This window comes from Octopus bimaculoides, chromosome 1 (assembly GCF_001194135.2).
Source record: "Octopus bimaculoides isolate UCB-OBI-ISO-001 chromosome 1, ASM119413v2, whole genome shotgun sequence".
Lineage (NCBI taxonomy): Eukaryota > Metazoa > Mollusca > Cephalopoda > Octopoda > Octopodidae > Octopus > Octopus bimaculoides.
This window is the reverse complement of record NC_068981.1, coordinates 130,538,639-130,554,869: the sequence shown is the minus strand read 5'-3', so window position 1 is coordinate 130,554,869 and position 16,231 is coordinate 130,538,639. Positions and strand designations below refer to the sequence as shown.

General features: G+C 33.8%; 1 protein-coding gene across 9 annotated transcripts in view; it reads right to left on the bottom strand.

Moving 5' to 3' along the window:
• Window positions 1-16,231, bottom strand: part of LOC106868390 (protein NDRG3) — a 140,985-nt gene that overhangs the window by 49,490 nt on the left and 75,264 nt on the right. For 8 of the 9 annotated variants that reach the window (XM_052970624.1, XM_052970616.1, XM_052970605.1 and 5 more), the window contains 2 exons: window positions 13,423-13,543; window positions 8,615-8,656 (listed from right to left, as the gene is read on the bottom strand). In XM_052970624.1, coding sequence (XP_052826584.1) covers window positions 8,615-8,656; window positions 13,423-13,543 — 163 coding nt within the window. The remainder of the gene's footprint in view (window positions 1-8,614; window positions 8,657-13,422; window positions 13,544-16,231) is intronic. The other variant, XM_052970586.1, reaches the window with a different exon arrangement.

The window sequence follows — 16,231 nt, the reverse complement described above, 5'->3', positions numbered from 1 at the left end:
TATATATATATATATATATATTAATTGTATATAATTTTCAAAATATATAATTTAATCATATCAGTACACTAAATCATTCTATATACAAAAAATATTCATAAAAATTAAAAGAACAAAAATATTCAAATGCAGTTTGCAACAAAATCTGAAGAGAGTAAGTGCATTGTTTGAAAAAAATATAAAAGCAAATTCTTTTGATTTTTTTCTTTCTTTTTTTTTTCTTTTTTCAATCATTTGTGGCAGGCGATTCAAGTCAATCAAATAATAAGACTCGTTAGCAACTGATGTGCATCAAATGAGACTAAGCTCATCAAACTGTTCAAGAAGAACAGCTACACATTTCACAAAATACAAACTAAAGTGCGGAAAGAAAATTAAAATGAAATGAAAATAAAAACTGAACTAGTAACTGAACACCGAAACTAAATTGATAGAAAAGAGAAACAGAAAATCAGATTTTAAACGGTTAAGAAACAAAAGACAGGAATTATGAAGGTAGTTAAATTCTTCTCATATCAAATAAGTATTGGTACTGATATTATGATGATATAAAAGAGTAACAACTGATATTTGTTACCCAAGACTGTTATAAGGATGATAAAGAATTATTCTTGACACAACTGAATGGATCACTAATCAAATTACTGTTTAATTTGAACATTACTGCCTAACTGACATTTACAGGTGCGGTTTTTCAGATAGATTACTTCTTTAAAAATTTGTGAGACATAAAGCAAATGATAATTGTTTTTCTATCATTTTCCAAAATATTCAGAAACAAAATTCATGAATAATAACAGAGAAAACATAAAAAAAAATGCAATTATATAAGAAAATTACACCTAGACAACTCATCTTTCACTGTTATTTAAAAGAATAAAGTTCACTTTTTTTTTTTTTTTTTAATCATTACTTAGAGCTTCTTCAGAATAAAACAGAAAAAAGATGTAGCAAGAGTAAAACAAATAAGAGAGAATTAATTGTAGTTGGCAGGAAGTTTGGGAAAGTGGATGACTACAACATAAAGTGATACATTTGAGAATTAACAGGCGAGTTAACACATGAGCTGGCTTTTTTAAAAAAGACACTGAGTGGAGGGGATCTGCACTAAAAAAAAAAAAAGGTGGGGAACAACAGTACAACAGTACAAAAATTAATTCATCCATATAGAGGCATTCAATTCCATTCCCTATTCAAGGCTGCTGAAGTCACTGCAGTTGACAATAAATACCTGCTGCCTTAGTTGCTGTCATTGAAAGGGTCACAAAAAACCTATCTACAATTCTCACACTTGTAACTGAAAGTGAAATGATTGCCTTCAATGTCATATTTCAAAGGGAATATTCCAAAGAGTCAGCCTATCTGGGTTTATTTTGGCTCTAAATCCACTGCCAGGTTCTTTTATGTGCAAGGGTATACAACAAGAGACACTAATAAAAACTCATAAATTCTTTGAGGACGATATAAAGATCTATACTTGAAATATTTACAATTGTGATAACAGTATGATTTATTGACAATATTCTCTGCTGATATTGGGATGCAATTTGACCTAAAGAAATGTTCAGATTTGATAGCTGAATATGGAAAAATAACATCAAACCTTTGCATCAATGGATTTTCTATTTCCTCTGTTTCCACACTATGAATGCTACAAATAGCTAGGTTTTGATGAAATATGATGCAAAGGTGCTGTGAACTAAGATAAAGCAACCAAAGAACATTGTACCAGATTAAAAAATATAACAATCAAAGCTTTCCACTTGCAACAATATTCCTCAATCATTTGCAGTAACAGTATTGATATGGAGGAAAAGCTGACCAATCTATAGAGAAAATCCATGACATCAACAGGAAACTTCCATAGTAACAGTGATATTTATAGACTTTTTCTTGGAAGAAAAGAGGGAGGAAATGTTTGAGTCTGATATGGCATCATTTGGAGAGCGTCTGCTAAACAGCAGCAGCAAATATACATCTACCAAATGAACAAAAGTAAAGCAAAAAACAACCTGCAAACCAGCAGTAAACATCCCAAGAAGTAACTCACTTCCTGATGACCATTCTTGTGAAATAAGAGCTGCAGGATTAGCATCTGCAACAAAGACCTGAAAGACAAACACTCAGCATACCACAAAAATCTAATGTATGGTTTTGTTTCCAAGAAATTTAAGAAGGATGATAATATTAACATGAAGAGTAGCTTCTCTTGGACTCATGACTTATTACATCACATCACATCTCAAAGATTAGACTCTTGCAATCCAGGAGTATCTGATGTACAAAATACAAAAGTGGTAGTGAAGCCACCTAAACCACCAAGATGCAACCAAAATATTTCAATTACACCACAATTCTGTGGAAATGTGATCAGTAACTGACCAAATACGTCATCAAGGCTTTTGCAACAGATGTTAATGCTAAAACAGTACACAGTGCCATCTGTAGGAAAGACTATACAGGACAAATATAAATATGTCCAACTTATCAAATACACAAAAGGACAAAGTATAGTGGCGGAACAAGTGCACACATAACATGTCTGATGTAGTTATTTGGGATTGATAAGAGAAAGCTTGTACATTCATGAAGGTCAGCCACCTGGTGGATGTGAATGTCTCTTTGAAAATCAGAGAGAAGTAGAATATTTAAAAGCAACTGCTTCAAAACTTATTGTTACTCTACTCTGATTCCACATTTATACCAATACTTCTAGCCTAGTGGTGCACCGTCTCTTCTCTCTGCCTTTCTACCATTATTACAATAGGTTGTACTCCTTGGAGCTGCTGGGTTCATACCACCTCCATGTAGGCATTCCTGTCTGATTCACCTATTCTCCTCTCATTTATCTAATTAGGTTTCCCTGTTCTGTATTATGAGCTGTAATAACTTCCTATCATATATCATGGTTAACTGACAAAGATGCTGTGTGTCCAGAGCAGCAATTTGAGTCATGAAGTTTACATTAAAAGTGATTTAGAATGTCTCAATAAGGCAAGTTAGAAATCATCATTATCATTATTTAATGCCCACTTTCCAAGCTTGCATAGGTCAGATAGAATTTGTTGAGGCAGATTTTCTATGGCTGGATGCACTTCTTGTCTCCAATTCTCACCTGTCTCCAAGCAAGTTGATATTTTCCCATAGCTAGACATGTTTTTCACAAAAGACTGGAAACAAACAACTTCATTTGTAAGATGATGATGCTTATTTACAACCATTACATAATGCCTAGACAAGAATACATACAAACACACATGCATATATATATATATATATACATATATATATATATCAGAAATGGAAAAACAAAACAAAACAATTGAACAATTATATATTCAATTAAATTTAAATATTTTATACAAATAAATGACACATCTCTTAAAATATTTAAATTGAATTGAATATATAATAGTTCAATTTATTGTTTTGTCTTGTTTTACCATTTCTGATTTATGCTTATATATTAATAAACTATATGTTTATTTTATTTTATTTGCCTATTGAAGTAACATTGTTATTGATATAGGTAATATAAACCAGTAAATTCTTCAGATATTTAATATCCCTTAGATGCTTTTACACCTAGCTAAACTGTTATTTCGAAGGTACTGCGCAAGTGAAAATATATAGGAAGAGGATTTGAAAATGCAGAGGTCTTTTAAAGATGGGTTCCTTTCAGTTTCTGTCAGCCAAATCCACTCAGAAGATTTTGGCCAGTCCAGCACTATAGCAGACACTTGCCCAAGGTGTTGCACATTGGGACTACACCCAAGATGACATGGTTGGAAAGTAAGCTTCATACCACACAGCCATGCCTTTGCTTAACCCACATCTGTGCCTGAATAACTAACACTCAGGCACAGGTGTGAACACTTTCATCATAATGTTGAAGTACTGAAGACAAGAAGAGAAATTGTATGGAATATTGATCTATTGATTATATAGGTTACTGACTGATCTATTTTATATAAGATGTTATGTGAATATTTTTAGTGAGCAGAAGAAAACAAATTTCAAGAAAAATTAAAACTTGTAGTTGAAACTATACAAACTGAAAGATTATATGATATATTACCAAAAAAAAAAAACAAAGATCAAGAAGAAAAAACAATAGCCTAGAATCTGATTGGCAATGAATATAGCACCATTAAAATTATATAGAAGACTGGCCAAATTCATAAGCCAAAAGAGTGGGCAGCTCAAATATGATGAAATGTCTGTAAAATAAATTCCTTGGCAGTTGCTGGTCTTTTGTCACCTTTACTCAGGCCCACTTTATATACTTAACCCTCTTCCTTTTCTTACCCTGTTGTGTCCACTCATCTACCATATCCTGTATTAACTATTACATACAGGTATTCCTCCTAAAAATGTCATCCCTCTTCAAATTTCCTCTTTGCCCATGTTTTTCCCCACAGCCACCAACTTGCAACTATTTAAAATGGATAATCAACTGTACTGATTTTACTGGTTCTAGATGAGGAACTTGCAATAAAGGCCATGGACACAGCCATTTCTGCCAGACAAAACCATTAATGAAAATATAAGTGAGAGAGAGAGAGACAGGTGTACATGGGCAAATGCATGCACAGAGCTCTTCTATTATACAAGGGAATTAATTACAGTTGAGGGAAGGTGAGAGGAACACTTGAGCATTTTATCAACACTACTGAGATAAGAACAATTTAATTACAGAGTATAAATGAAAGGTCATACAGAAGACTTAGGAATGATTATACTAGAAATAGAAAAACAATTTTGTTTACATCTTGAGACAGGCTAAAAATATTAAACTCACTTATAGAAGTACTTCTCTAGTAGTCGACAAAAGAGGATTTTTTTGTTTGTTTGTTTGTTTTTAGTCTAAGCATAGTTGAATGGGGTTAGTATTATGAATAGTCACTTTGAATCTTTGTACATTTGTAAGTGGCAGAGAAAATAATACATATAGAAAACTACATATAAAAAAGAAAATATTAGGTAAGGTTGATGACATAAATTCTTTCATCAACAGAATGTGAAAAAAAAGTTGTTTTTTTTTTCATTTATTTGGAACAGTGGGTCTTGAATCACATAAAACTATAAATAATAGCACTTCAATATTGGATTGAAAAACTCTTCTGGACAGGAAAAGGTGACGGCTGCAAGTCAGGTGCAAACCAACATTTTCTGAAGGCCTATCTACAGCAGACTTGGGTTTGTGTCACATAATCAACCTTCATGCTATTATTTATAGCTTTATGTGATTCAAGATCCATTGTTCCAAAAAGAAAGAATTATTAGGCAAAGTATTTGATATGGTGAGCAGGGGTGAGTGATTTGAATAATCAAGTAGGCTTTGGTGGATTTACAATGGATGGAAATTATTTCAAAGCTGGAAACAGAAATCCATTGGTGTTCTTCAATGGAAGATTTGGATAAAGTATTTAGTGGAGACCTAAAGGGATGGATACAGTAAGGTGTGGATGATGGAGAAAATAGCAAGTTCAGAGGTCATTGTAATAGCAATAGAAGAGGGTGAGTGGAGAGACACTGCATCTAGCCTGACATTGTAGTAAGTTGGTAAGTTTTTGCCATTCAAACGAGTGACCTTTTCAATGCAGCCAGAGATGTTTGTGTGTGTAGTGGTGGTAATGTACTAGATGTGAGAGCAGTATGTCCACTGTAGATCTTACAACTTTGGAAAAGAGTCAGCAGTTGATTGGAGACAAAGTACTTTCTGACTCTGAAGATTAAGGTGAATCTTTGGGATGCAAATTTTACTATGTTATTGATGTGAGACGACCAAGAAAGATAATTAGAGATAGTGAATCTAACAGATTTCACAACTCAGATAGTTTTGTATATTATCTAAAACCAAAGAGGTAAAATTTGTTCCTATAATAAGAACTGAGATTGAACCTTTGAACATTTTCAAAGAGACAAGATCAATATATGACCTGGTAGGGAATGTTACCAAGGTCTCTAGTCAAAGAGGCAAGGCAGGTTTAACTTCATTTACATATCTAGATTATATGTAGATGATGCCTGTGTAAGGAAGGTTTGAAGAATAATGAAGAATGGTATAACCTGCATAGGAATGAGCATTCTTAAGTATGACAGCCAGCAGGTCTTTAATGCCTGAGAAGAAGAATGTGAGGAACATAAGTGAATCTTAACCCTTTAGCATTCAGATTACTCTGTCAAATGTTATACTTATTTATTCACCTTGTTTTGAATTAACCTTGCACTCTGAAATTCTAATGATGTGATTGTTTATTTTTAGAATAACATTGTAAGGTTGGTGTAAGAGGTCTGACTTGGCTGGTTTGAACATAAGACAGGTAAAATATATGGCCTGGATATAGCCACTTTAAATGTTAATGGGTTAAGGGACACCAGACTTGACAGAATGTAGATTATAGAGAGCCCTTGCTAGTGCTTGCCATAATGGTATAATCTCACAGAAAGCTTTAAATCCAAGGGATGAATAACAAATGAAGCTCAGAGACATGCAGCTTAGCTAGGACATTCTAATGTCAGTTATAGTCAAATGCTTTGCTGATGTCACCAAGGGTAAAGGATTGCTAGAGAATCAAATAATCAAGTAGGTCTCTGAAAAGAAAGAGACTCAAAGCGTTGAAGACGCTGACTGTTAGTGACTGCTTTTTGCATGGTGGAAGTGAAAACAATTAATCGAAACCTGGGAAGGTCAGAGAAGTAACCCTTCTTGGAGATGAGATGCATTGTGGTACATTTGAGGATACTAGTGGAGAGAATATCAAAGGAAGTACAGTGAAAGTGGAAATTGTGAAAAAATTATTATTGAAGGTCGAGTCACCGAAAAAGTCAACACAATAAAGTGTGCAAGAAAGATTTCAGAAGCAGCAATGATTGGTGGCGATACATTTATGACAAGACAAGAAATGTACTCAGCTTCTATGATACAAAAACAGGAATTTATGAAATACTTCCAGATACAAGTAAATTAATCAGAACGGTGTGAGAAAATATTGCTGAAACAATGCACTGAAAAATAATAGCAAATAGTATTTTATGATGAGAATGTGCAATATTGAATTCTAGTTTGACTTCAATCAATTGCAGAAAGATTGTGCTAAAGGAAGGATTAAGATCTGCAGTGAGTTCAGTGGCAAATTTAGTGAACAGTTGGGGTTCCACCAACACATGGACAACTAACAATTGTGAACAAAGAGTCTGAAGTGATTAAGCTTTTTTCTATTATTATTTTTAATAAGAAAACTAAAAAACATTTTTCATTTTTTAACATGGAAATTTCTAAAAATTTCACCTGATTATTAATTCACAGCAGCGTGAAATGTTGGTTTCAAATTTTGGCACAAGCTTAGCAATTTTGTAGGGAGGAGTAAGTCGATTGCATCAACCCCAGAGCTCAACTGGTACTTATTTTATCAACCCCAAAAGGATGACAGGCAAAGATGACCTTGACGGAATTTGAACTCAGAACATAATGACAGATGAAATGCCACTAAGCATTTTGCCCAGTGTGCTAATAATTCTGCCAGACCACCACCTGAGCAGTGTGAAATATTGGCACATGGCCAGCAATTTCAGGGGAGGAGGTAAATCGATAACATCAACCCCAGTGCTCAACTGGTACTTATTTTATTGACTCTGAAAGGATGAAAGGCAAAGTTGACTCCAGCAGAATTTGAACTTAGAACATAACGACAGACGAAATGCAACTAGGTATTTTGCCCAGCATGCTAGCAATTCTGCCAGTTCACCACCTTAGCAGTGTAAAATATTGAAAAGTAAAAGTATTGTACCTATGGCCTACACTTTAGTTCTACAACACAAGGAAACCAATACACTTTAATAACAGCATGTGTAGATATATACAGGGTGATTCAAAAGTCTCCATGTATCAACAACAACAGGTATCACTAGATGTGCTATTACGAGTCCACAATGAGTGGGGTAAACGTATTGCAATGTGTATTCAAAACAATGGTAACCATATAGTGCTTGTTAAATAAAAAATGCTTTTATAAAATGTTTCTTAGAAAGAAAGAAATTGTTACTATGTATGGCTACCTTTGAATCACCCTGTAGTATAACTCTATATTAGTACACACATACCAGGAATGGTGAGATTGGTTCCCCCTTATAATACTGTAAAACATTTATACCATGAAGAACATGTTTATATTATGCACAACAGATATTCAGCCAACTGGTCTCCAATAGAAACTGAAATCATGATCTCGCGATCTTAAGTCAACATCCTAACCACTAGGCCATAATAATAATAATAATAATAATAAAGGGGTGGGTTAAAAGGAATTAAACAATAATTAAAAAATAATATTCCTGAAAATGAAGAATTTACAAGTTAAATTTGGAATTTAAAAATAGAATTAACATGCAATGTATAAAATATATAATTATTATTAAACAACTATTTTAACTAGAATTATCATCACTTCAGAAAACAGAAGGGTAAATTTTAAAATAATAATAATAATAGTAATAATAAATATATAGCAGTGAAAGCAGGATGGGGGGAAAAAATAAACTGCTGTAAAGGTGATAGCAAGCAAGATGCTAGTTGTGTAAGACTAAAATCTAAGAAGAACTGCATACTGACCTGTTCCCATTAAGGGTTTCAGGATTACCAAGGGCATCTTGCCTAATAATATTTAAAACAGCACATATGCTTAACACTACATATAGTCTTAGAGCAACAAAATAGCAAAGACATGACTGGACAAGAAATTTTTTCAACTAGACACTCAAGAGAAACTATTTCTCACTGATATTCTAAAAAAAAAAATTCAATTATTTGCTCCAGTAACAAAAACAAAGCAAATGTTTTCAAGATTTTTAAAACAATAAGGGTCAAAATGTGCATGTAGAGAGAGAGAGAGAGAGAGAGAGAGAGAGAGAGAGAGAGAGAGAGAGAAAGAGATTGAGTGAGAAAGTATGAGAGAAAGAGAGAAATAACACTGTGTAAGCATTCCTCAGCATCATCGTCTTCATTTTAACGTCCACTTTTCCATGCTAGCATGGGTCAGATGGGATTTGTTGAGGCAGATTTTCAACAGTTGGACATTGTTTCTGTTGCCAACCCTCATCTGTTTCTCCATGGCCAGACAGTTCCACAGAAGACTGAAAATTAAGGACACTGCTTGTATGACACTGACATTCATTTACAACTATCACATGATGTCAAAGCAATGACACACATACACACAAAACTATGCATGCATATATACATATATATATATATATATATATATATATATATATATATACACACACACACACACACACACACACACATACAATGGACTTCTTTCAGTTTCTGTCTACCAAATCCACTCACAAGTCTTTGGCTGGCCCAGGACTACAGTAGAAGACACTCACCCAAGATGCCACAGAGTGGGACTGAACCCAAAATTATGTGGTTGGAAAGCAAACTTCTTAACCTCACAACCACAAAAAAAAAACTGTTGAAGGAGTAATAATGTTGGCATATCTATATCTTTGTTTTTGTTTCATTTTTTTTTTTTTTTTTATAGTATATCACTGAGAAAATTAGGAGACCAATAACAATGTTGAATAATTGCAAATAAAAATAAATCATGCTGGATGACAAAAAAGAATTATCCTACAACATTTAATGATAGAAATAACAAAACTAATTTAAGGAAATGATTGTTTGAATGGAGTGGATGGGTGAAAAGCAAACCTATGTATTATTACATGCTTGACTGAAAGGCAGATTATTTCACATGCAGCAGTGTCTTTTTAGAGTGAGTACTTCAGTAAAATATCAGAGAATCTACAGAATTGTTTTAGCATACAACTTGTGTTGTAAGCAGCAATACTGAGGCTCAAAACCTGAAACTAGTTGTGCAGAAATAGATTGCTCACGTACAGTGTAGAACTAATAATTCCAACCGTAGTGATAACGCATTAATTCAGTATGGAAAAAAAAAAGCCATTTGTTAATTTTCGTATAAATCACCACTGAATGGCTGAAAAGAACTGAAAAAATAAACCAATGATTTCAACATGCTTGTGCAGATCATACCTTTGAAAACTGTATGATCTTACAGCAGATGAAACTAGTTATAATGTGACACTAAGCTTTCAACTTTAGCAAATTATATAAGAATATACATTATATCAAGAAGCTATTCTGTTAGGGATCTTTTTTTTTTTGTATATTTTTCTTTTTTTTTCTGAGTTTTTTTTTTTTTTGTTAACAATGTAAGCCATATAGAAAATAGATAAATATAATCTGAAATTGTATCCAACAATTAGAATGCATAACCATTTAAACTTTAAACAGACCTTACAGTAATGAAAATTAAAACAGATGAAGTTAGCCATGGATTAGAAGAATTGTGTAACAACACAGTTTCATACGGTCTACCAATAGTGAAATTGAAGAACTATAAATATATAATTTTTATGGCTGATTATCAAACATTTATTGTCCATATGTTAGAAGGCAGTTCACGCAGTCAGCTAAGAGATATGGCTCTACTCTAAAATTTAGTTTCCCTCGTAATTAAACATTGCATGTTCTGTTATTGAAGGAGACTTCTGATTGCATAAAACTTTTGAAGCAATGAAGACAGAACTTCTTTCCAACAGAATGTATTTGTCCATCTGCTTCTTTTACTATTATCAAACTAGCCTGTGTTCTTCAGACAGGTAACCTCAGGCTCTTTTGTCAAACCATTTTCTTACACATAAGTCATTTTACCCTCTTTTCAAAGTAAAACAAAATTTAAAATCCAGCTGAAATCAGACTATTTTATTTTATTATATATTTTAACTAAAGGAGAGAAAAAACGCAGGGATTATATTATTATGGAACTAAAGCTGGTCCCAACTATTTCCTTGACGTTCTCATTAAACTTGTTTTCTCTATGCTGACATGGGTTCAATATCTGAAGATTTTTGAGACCATTTATAAATCATCATCATCATCAAATGTTCATTTTTCATATTGGCATAGGTTAGACAGACTGACAAGAGCTGGCAAGCAGGAGAGCTGTACTAGGTTCTGATTTGGCTTGGTTTCTATAGCACCAACCACTTTATAGAATGTGCTGGGTGCATTTTACCAGCAATATTCTTGTAGATTCTTTCCTTCTATTTGTTTCAGTCACTAAACTGTGGCCATGCAGGTTTACTCAATCAAATCTACCCAAGTACTTCTTTTTTTTTTTTTTTTTAATCCATCTACTAATTCTATCAGTCTCTCATTGCAAAACCACTAAGTTAAAAGGACAGAAACAAAGCAAAACTGATTGTCAAGAAGTGGGAAACAAAAATACACAGACACACACTCACAAACACATATGCGCATGACAGGCTTCCACACAGTTTCCATCTGCTAAATTCATTCACAAGGCATTGATCAGCCTGAGGCTACAGAAGTAGATTCTTGCCATTGATGCAGTGCATTGAGACTAAATCCAAAACCATATGGTTGTAAAGCATATTTCACAGAGCTTTTTATGCTCCTGGGAGTTATACAGGTTTTGATTATTCGGATAATTATATGACAGAACAAATATGTTACTGACAGCTTTCTAATACTAACCACACAGTTATAAGAGAATATTATATTTGAGTTTAACTGACTAACAATGTAATGCAGAAATTAATGCTAGTAACATAGCTTGAACAGAACATAATGATTGATCAAATGTTTCATTGTTCTTAATTCAGTGCCAGACATTTCTGATAAACTCTGAACATTATTAATACAGCAGAAATGAATCAATTACAAACAGAGTGAATGTATTGATGTAATGATTAAAAGCAAACTGATAACTTTTTATAATAAAAGGCTGATATCTAAAAAGTTTTTAGGCCATAACAATATTTTTTCACAATAATTATAGAAATGTCTAAATTTGCAAATTTATCAAACCCATACAGAAATTTCCTCACCCACTATATATATATATACCATGTGAGCACAACCTGAAGAACAGGAACCTGTGATCTGCAGTAAATTTAACACCCTAATCATTCAATTACCACATCTCTCATTTTGATAACTTAGGCAACAATATTATGCGGTAATTTATTATTTCTAAATAAAATCTTTCGAGGTTTAACAATAAAATATTTTGCGTGATCAAAACAAAATATAATCAATTTACTTTTTGGATTGGCTAGTTTGTCTTTATCAACAGAACTGTAGTTATATGAAAAAATAAGTAGGAAACTCATACTGATACACTTCAAAGGACAAATGCAATTGTAAAAATAACAACAAAGACAAGTTCTAAAAATAAAAAGGTTTCACATGATTACAAATACAGTTCAACAGTTTTCAAATGCCAAAAAGAAAAATACATGTATTTTAAAATAAAAGTAAATGATTAAAAAAAAGCTATCAATTTCCTTTTGGCTTTTAACAACATGAGTACAACACTATATAGGGAGATGCATGCATAGCAGTACATTGGAAGACGATAGCATCAAGATGTACAATATCACATACACTTGAACTGTTTTCAAGTAAATCTATCAGATGAAACATTAAATTTCTGAAAGCCTTAATTTACATATATTGTTGCTTGAGATAACGGTTGGGAACCAAAATTTTGTTTTCTCTAAGTATTGAATTCTAGTCAAAGTATTACTAATGGATACTGATTTATACCCTAACATTCACTTTGGTTGTCAATCCAAATTGTAAAATCATTTATATTTCTGGTACCTTCAATGTACCAATTCCAAATGGTTGAATCATACATATTTTCAAGTGTGGCATTTGACCTAAACATATGCACACACATTCATTTGCAGGATAACACTTGTCTACATATCATTATTGAAATATAGTCTATGCTGACAACATTCATTTAAAAATGTTTCAGTCTAATCAACTTTATAAAAACAAGATCAATTTCTCATAAATTCATAGCAGTTGAAATAAGGTTAAAGAAGTAGCACTGCCAAACAATATGAAGGTCCAGCAAGTCAATAAGAGAACCTCCATGCAATCACATAATCTATAGATAAAGCAGCTAAATTTCCCTCAAGTCCAACCTATTCTCTTGTAAAAGAAAGAACTAATAAGAAAACAGGTTCCGTATACATTATTCCTGGAAAGAAAAAAGACAGGATGGTTGCAACTGGAAAACCTTTGATCATAAATTTGTTCAATTAGGGTTGATGTCCTAGCTCTAAACAGCAACATATGGAGGTTAATGGCTTCCTGTTATATAAATGTCCTCAAATACGCAGCAACAATATATTTAAAATATTCCACTTCTTGTCAGAGAGTACTCTTTTAAAACAGCTGAACTTCCAAAAACTACTATGTTAATTACACACATACATAATACATTGACTTCAATTCACAGCAATATATAATATTTAGAAATAGGAGAAAAAAACAAAAAGATGAATACTGACTCTGGTCTCAACTGAAGAGCTCCTTCCTCCTGGCCAGGGGCATTCAAATGATACACACAAAAATGGCGTAAGATTGGTTGCATATCAGCAAATCCAAAAAATCCTTGAAAGCAAGTCGTATCTGAAAATCAAAAATCAAAAGGGAAAAAAAAAGATTTTACATTATGATTTCAAGATCATTAGAATTACAAAAAAAAAAAATTTAATGACTGTAAAATGAAAGAAAAATTGCATTCAAGAAACAAAAATGGAGAAAGTGTATGAACACACACACACACAAAGACATTGTGTATTACTACTTTCAGTCACTGGACTCTCTGACCATGTTGGGGAACAGCCTTCAAAGGATTTAGTTGATTATAGAGCAACTCCATTATTTTATCTGTCAGAAAGGATTAGATCTCTGTGGAGATAAGTAGACTAAAGTATTTTGCGAGAACACTTGTGATGTTACACCATAAATGATTGAGAGCAGTATATCTGGTAGTGTAACACTGGTAGTTTTAAAAGAACTTCAAAGGATGGAGATGGTTAATTCTTCTTGATTACATTCTTTTTTCTTTTCTTTCTTTTTCTCATACTATAGACACAAAGCCTGAAATTTTAGGGGAGGGGACCAGTCGATTACATCGACCCCAGTACATAACTGGTACTTAATATATCAACCCCGAAAGGATGAAAGGCAAAATCAACCCTGACAGAATTTGAACTCAGAACATAGCAATGGGCAAAATACCACTACGCATTTCATCTGGCATGCTAACGATTCTGCCAGCTCAGCACCTTTGTAATAATAATAATAATAATAATAATAATAATAATAATAATCCTTTCTACTATAGGCACAATGTCTGAAATTTGGAGGAATGGGATAGTTGATTAAATCAACCTCAGTACTCAAATGGTACTTAATCTATCAACCCCAAAAGGATGAAAGGCAAAGTTGACCTCAGTGGAATTTGAACTCAGAACGTAGCAACAGGCAAAATACATGTAGTGATGGGCAAATCATTATCATCGTCATTTAACATCAGTTTTCCATGCTGGCATGGGTTGGACAGTTTGAAAAGAGCTAGCACGCTGGAGAGCTGTACCAGGTTCCAGACTGATTTGGCTTAGTTTCTATGGCTGGATGCCCTTCTTAATGCCAGTATACAGAATATGCTGGGTGCTTTTTATGTGACACCAGCATAGATGCTTTTTACATGGAGTGGCATAGGTATTAATAATAATCATTTCTATTATAGGCACAATGTCTGACATTTTGAGGGCGGGAACTAGCCAATCACATCAACCTCAGAACTCAACTGGTACTTAATTTATCGACCCTGAAAGGATGAAAGGCAAAGTCAACCTCAACGGAATTTGAACTCAGAATGTAGCAGCAGACAAAATATTGTTAAGCATTTCACCCAGTGTGCTAATGATTCTGCCAGCTCACCATCTTAATAATTATAATAATAATAATAATAATATTAATGATAATAATAATCCTTTCTATTAGAGACACAAAGCCTGAACTTTGGGGGAAAGGGGTCAGTCGATTACATCGCCCCAGTGCGTAACTGGTACTTAATTTATTGACCTCACAAGGATGAAAGGCAAAGGCAAGGTCATCAGCATAGAGGAGCTCCCAGGGGCATCCCGTCTTGAATTCCTGTGTTATTGCCTGGAGGACTATGATAAATAGGAGGGGGCCGAAGACTGAACCTTGGTGGACCCCTACCTCTACCCGCAATTCTTCACTGTACTCGTTGCCAACCCTCACCTGACTGACAGCGACCCTGTACGTGGTTTGCACAGCTCTCACTAACCACTCATCTATCTTTAGTTTCCTCATTGACCACCAGATAAGGGAGTGGGGGACCCTGTCAAAGGCTTTCTCCATATCAACGAAAGCCAGGTACAAAGGTTTATCAATGGCTAGGTATTTCTTCTGCAGCTATCTTACCAGAAATATAGCATCAGTTGTGCTTTTTCCTGAAACGAACCCAAACTGCATCTCATCTAAACTGACTCTCTCCCTAATTTGTTGGACTATGACCATCTTGGTGACCTTCATTACCAGGTCCAACAACTTGATACCTCTGTAATTGTTTGTGTCTAAAGCGTCAACTTTACCTTTGTAGCAGTTGACTATGGTACTGTTATACCAGACATTGGGTATGAGTCCTTCGTGTATCACCTGATTAACTATACGGGTGACTAGGCTATAGCCGACACTGCCAGATATTTTGAGCATCTCTACAGTGATTCTTGATGGGCCGGGAGTCTTCCCTGTCTTCATAATCTTGATTGCTTTATCTCCTAAGGTACTGTCAATTAGGATAGCTGGTCCCTCTGTTGGGTCGACATGCGACAGACTCTCTTCATATATTCTGTATTAAACATATATAATATACATATTATGTTCATATAGATATGTATATAGATGTATCACATATGTATTGACTGAGGACTGGTGAAACCGGATGGCAACACCAGGCTACAATCTAATTTGGCAGAGTTTCTACAGCTGGATGCCCTTCCTTGGTTGGTGTTAGGAAGGGCAACCAGCTGTAGAAACTCTGCCAAATTAGATTGGAGCCTGGTGTTGCCATCCGGTTTCACCAGTCCTCAGTCAAATCGTCCAACCCATGCTAGCATGGAAAGCGGACGTTAAACGATGATGATGATGATGATGATGATATAATAATATTAGGGATAAAATCCAAAATTACAGGTAAAAACTCAATTAAAATCAATTTATTAAAAGTTAAAATTAAATTAAGTTTCACAGTATAAAATATATATAAATATATAGTTTTAG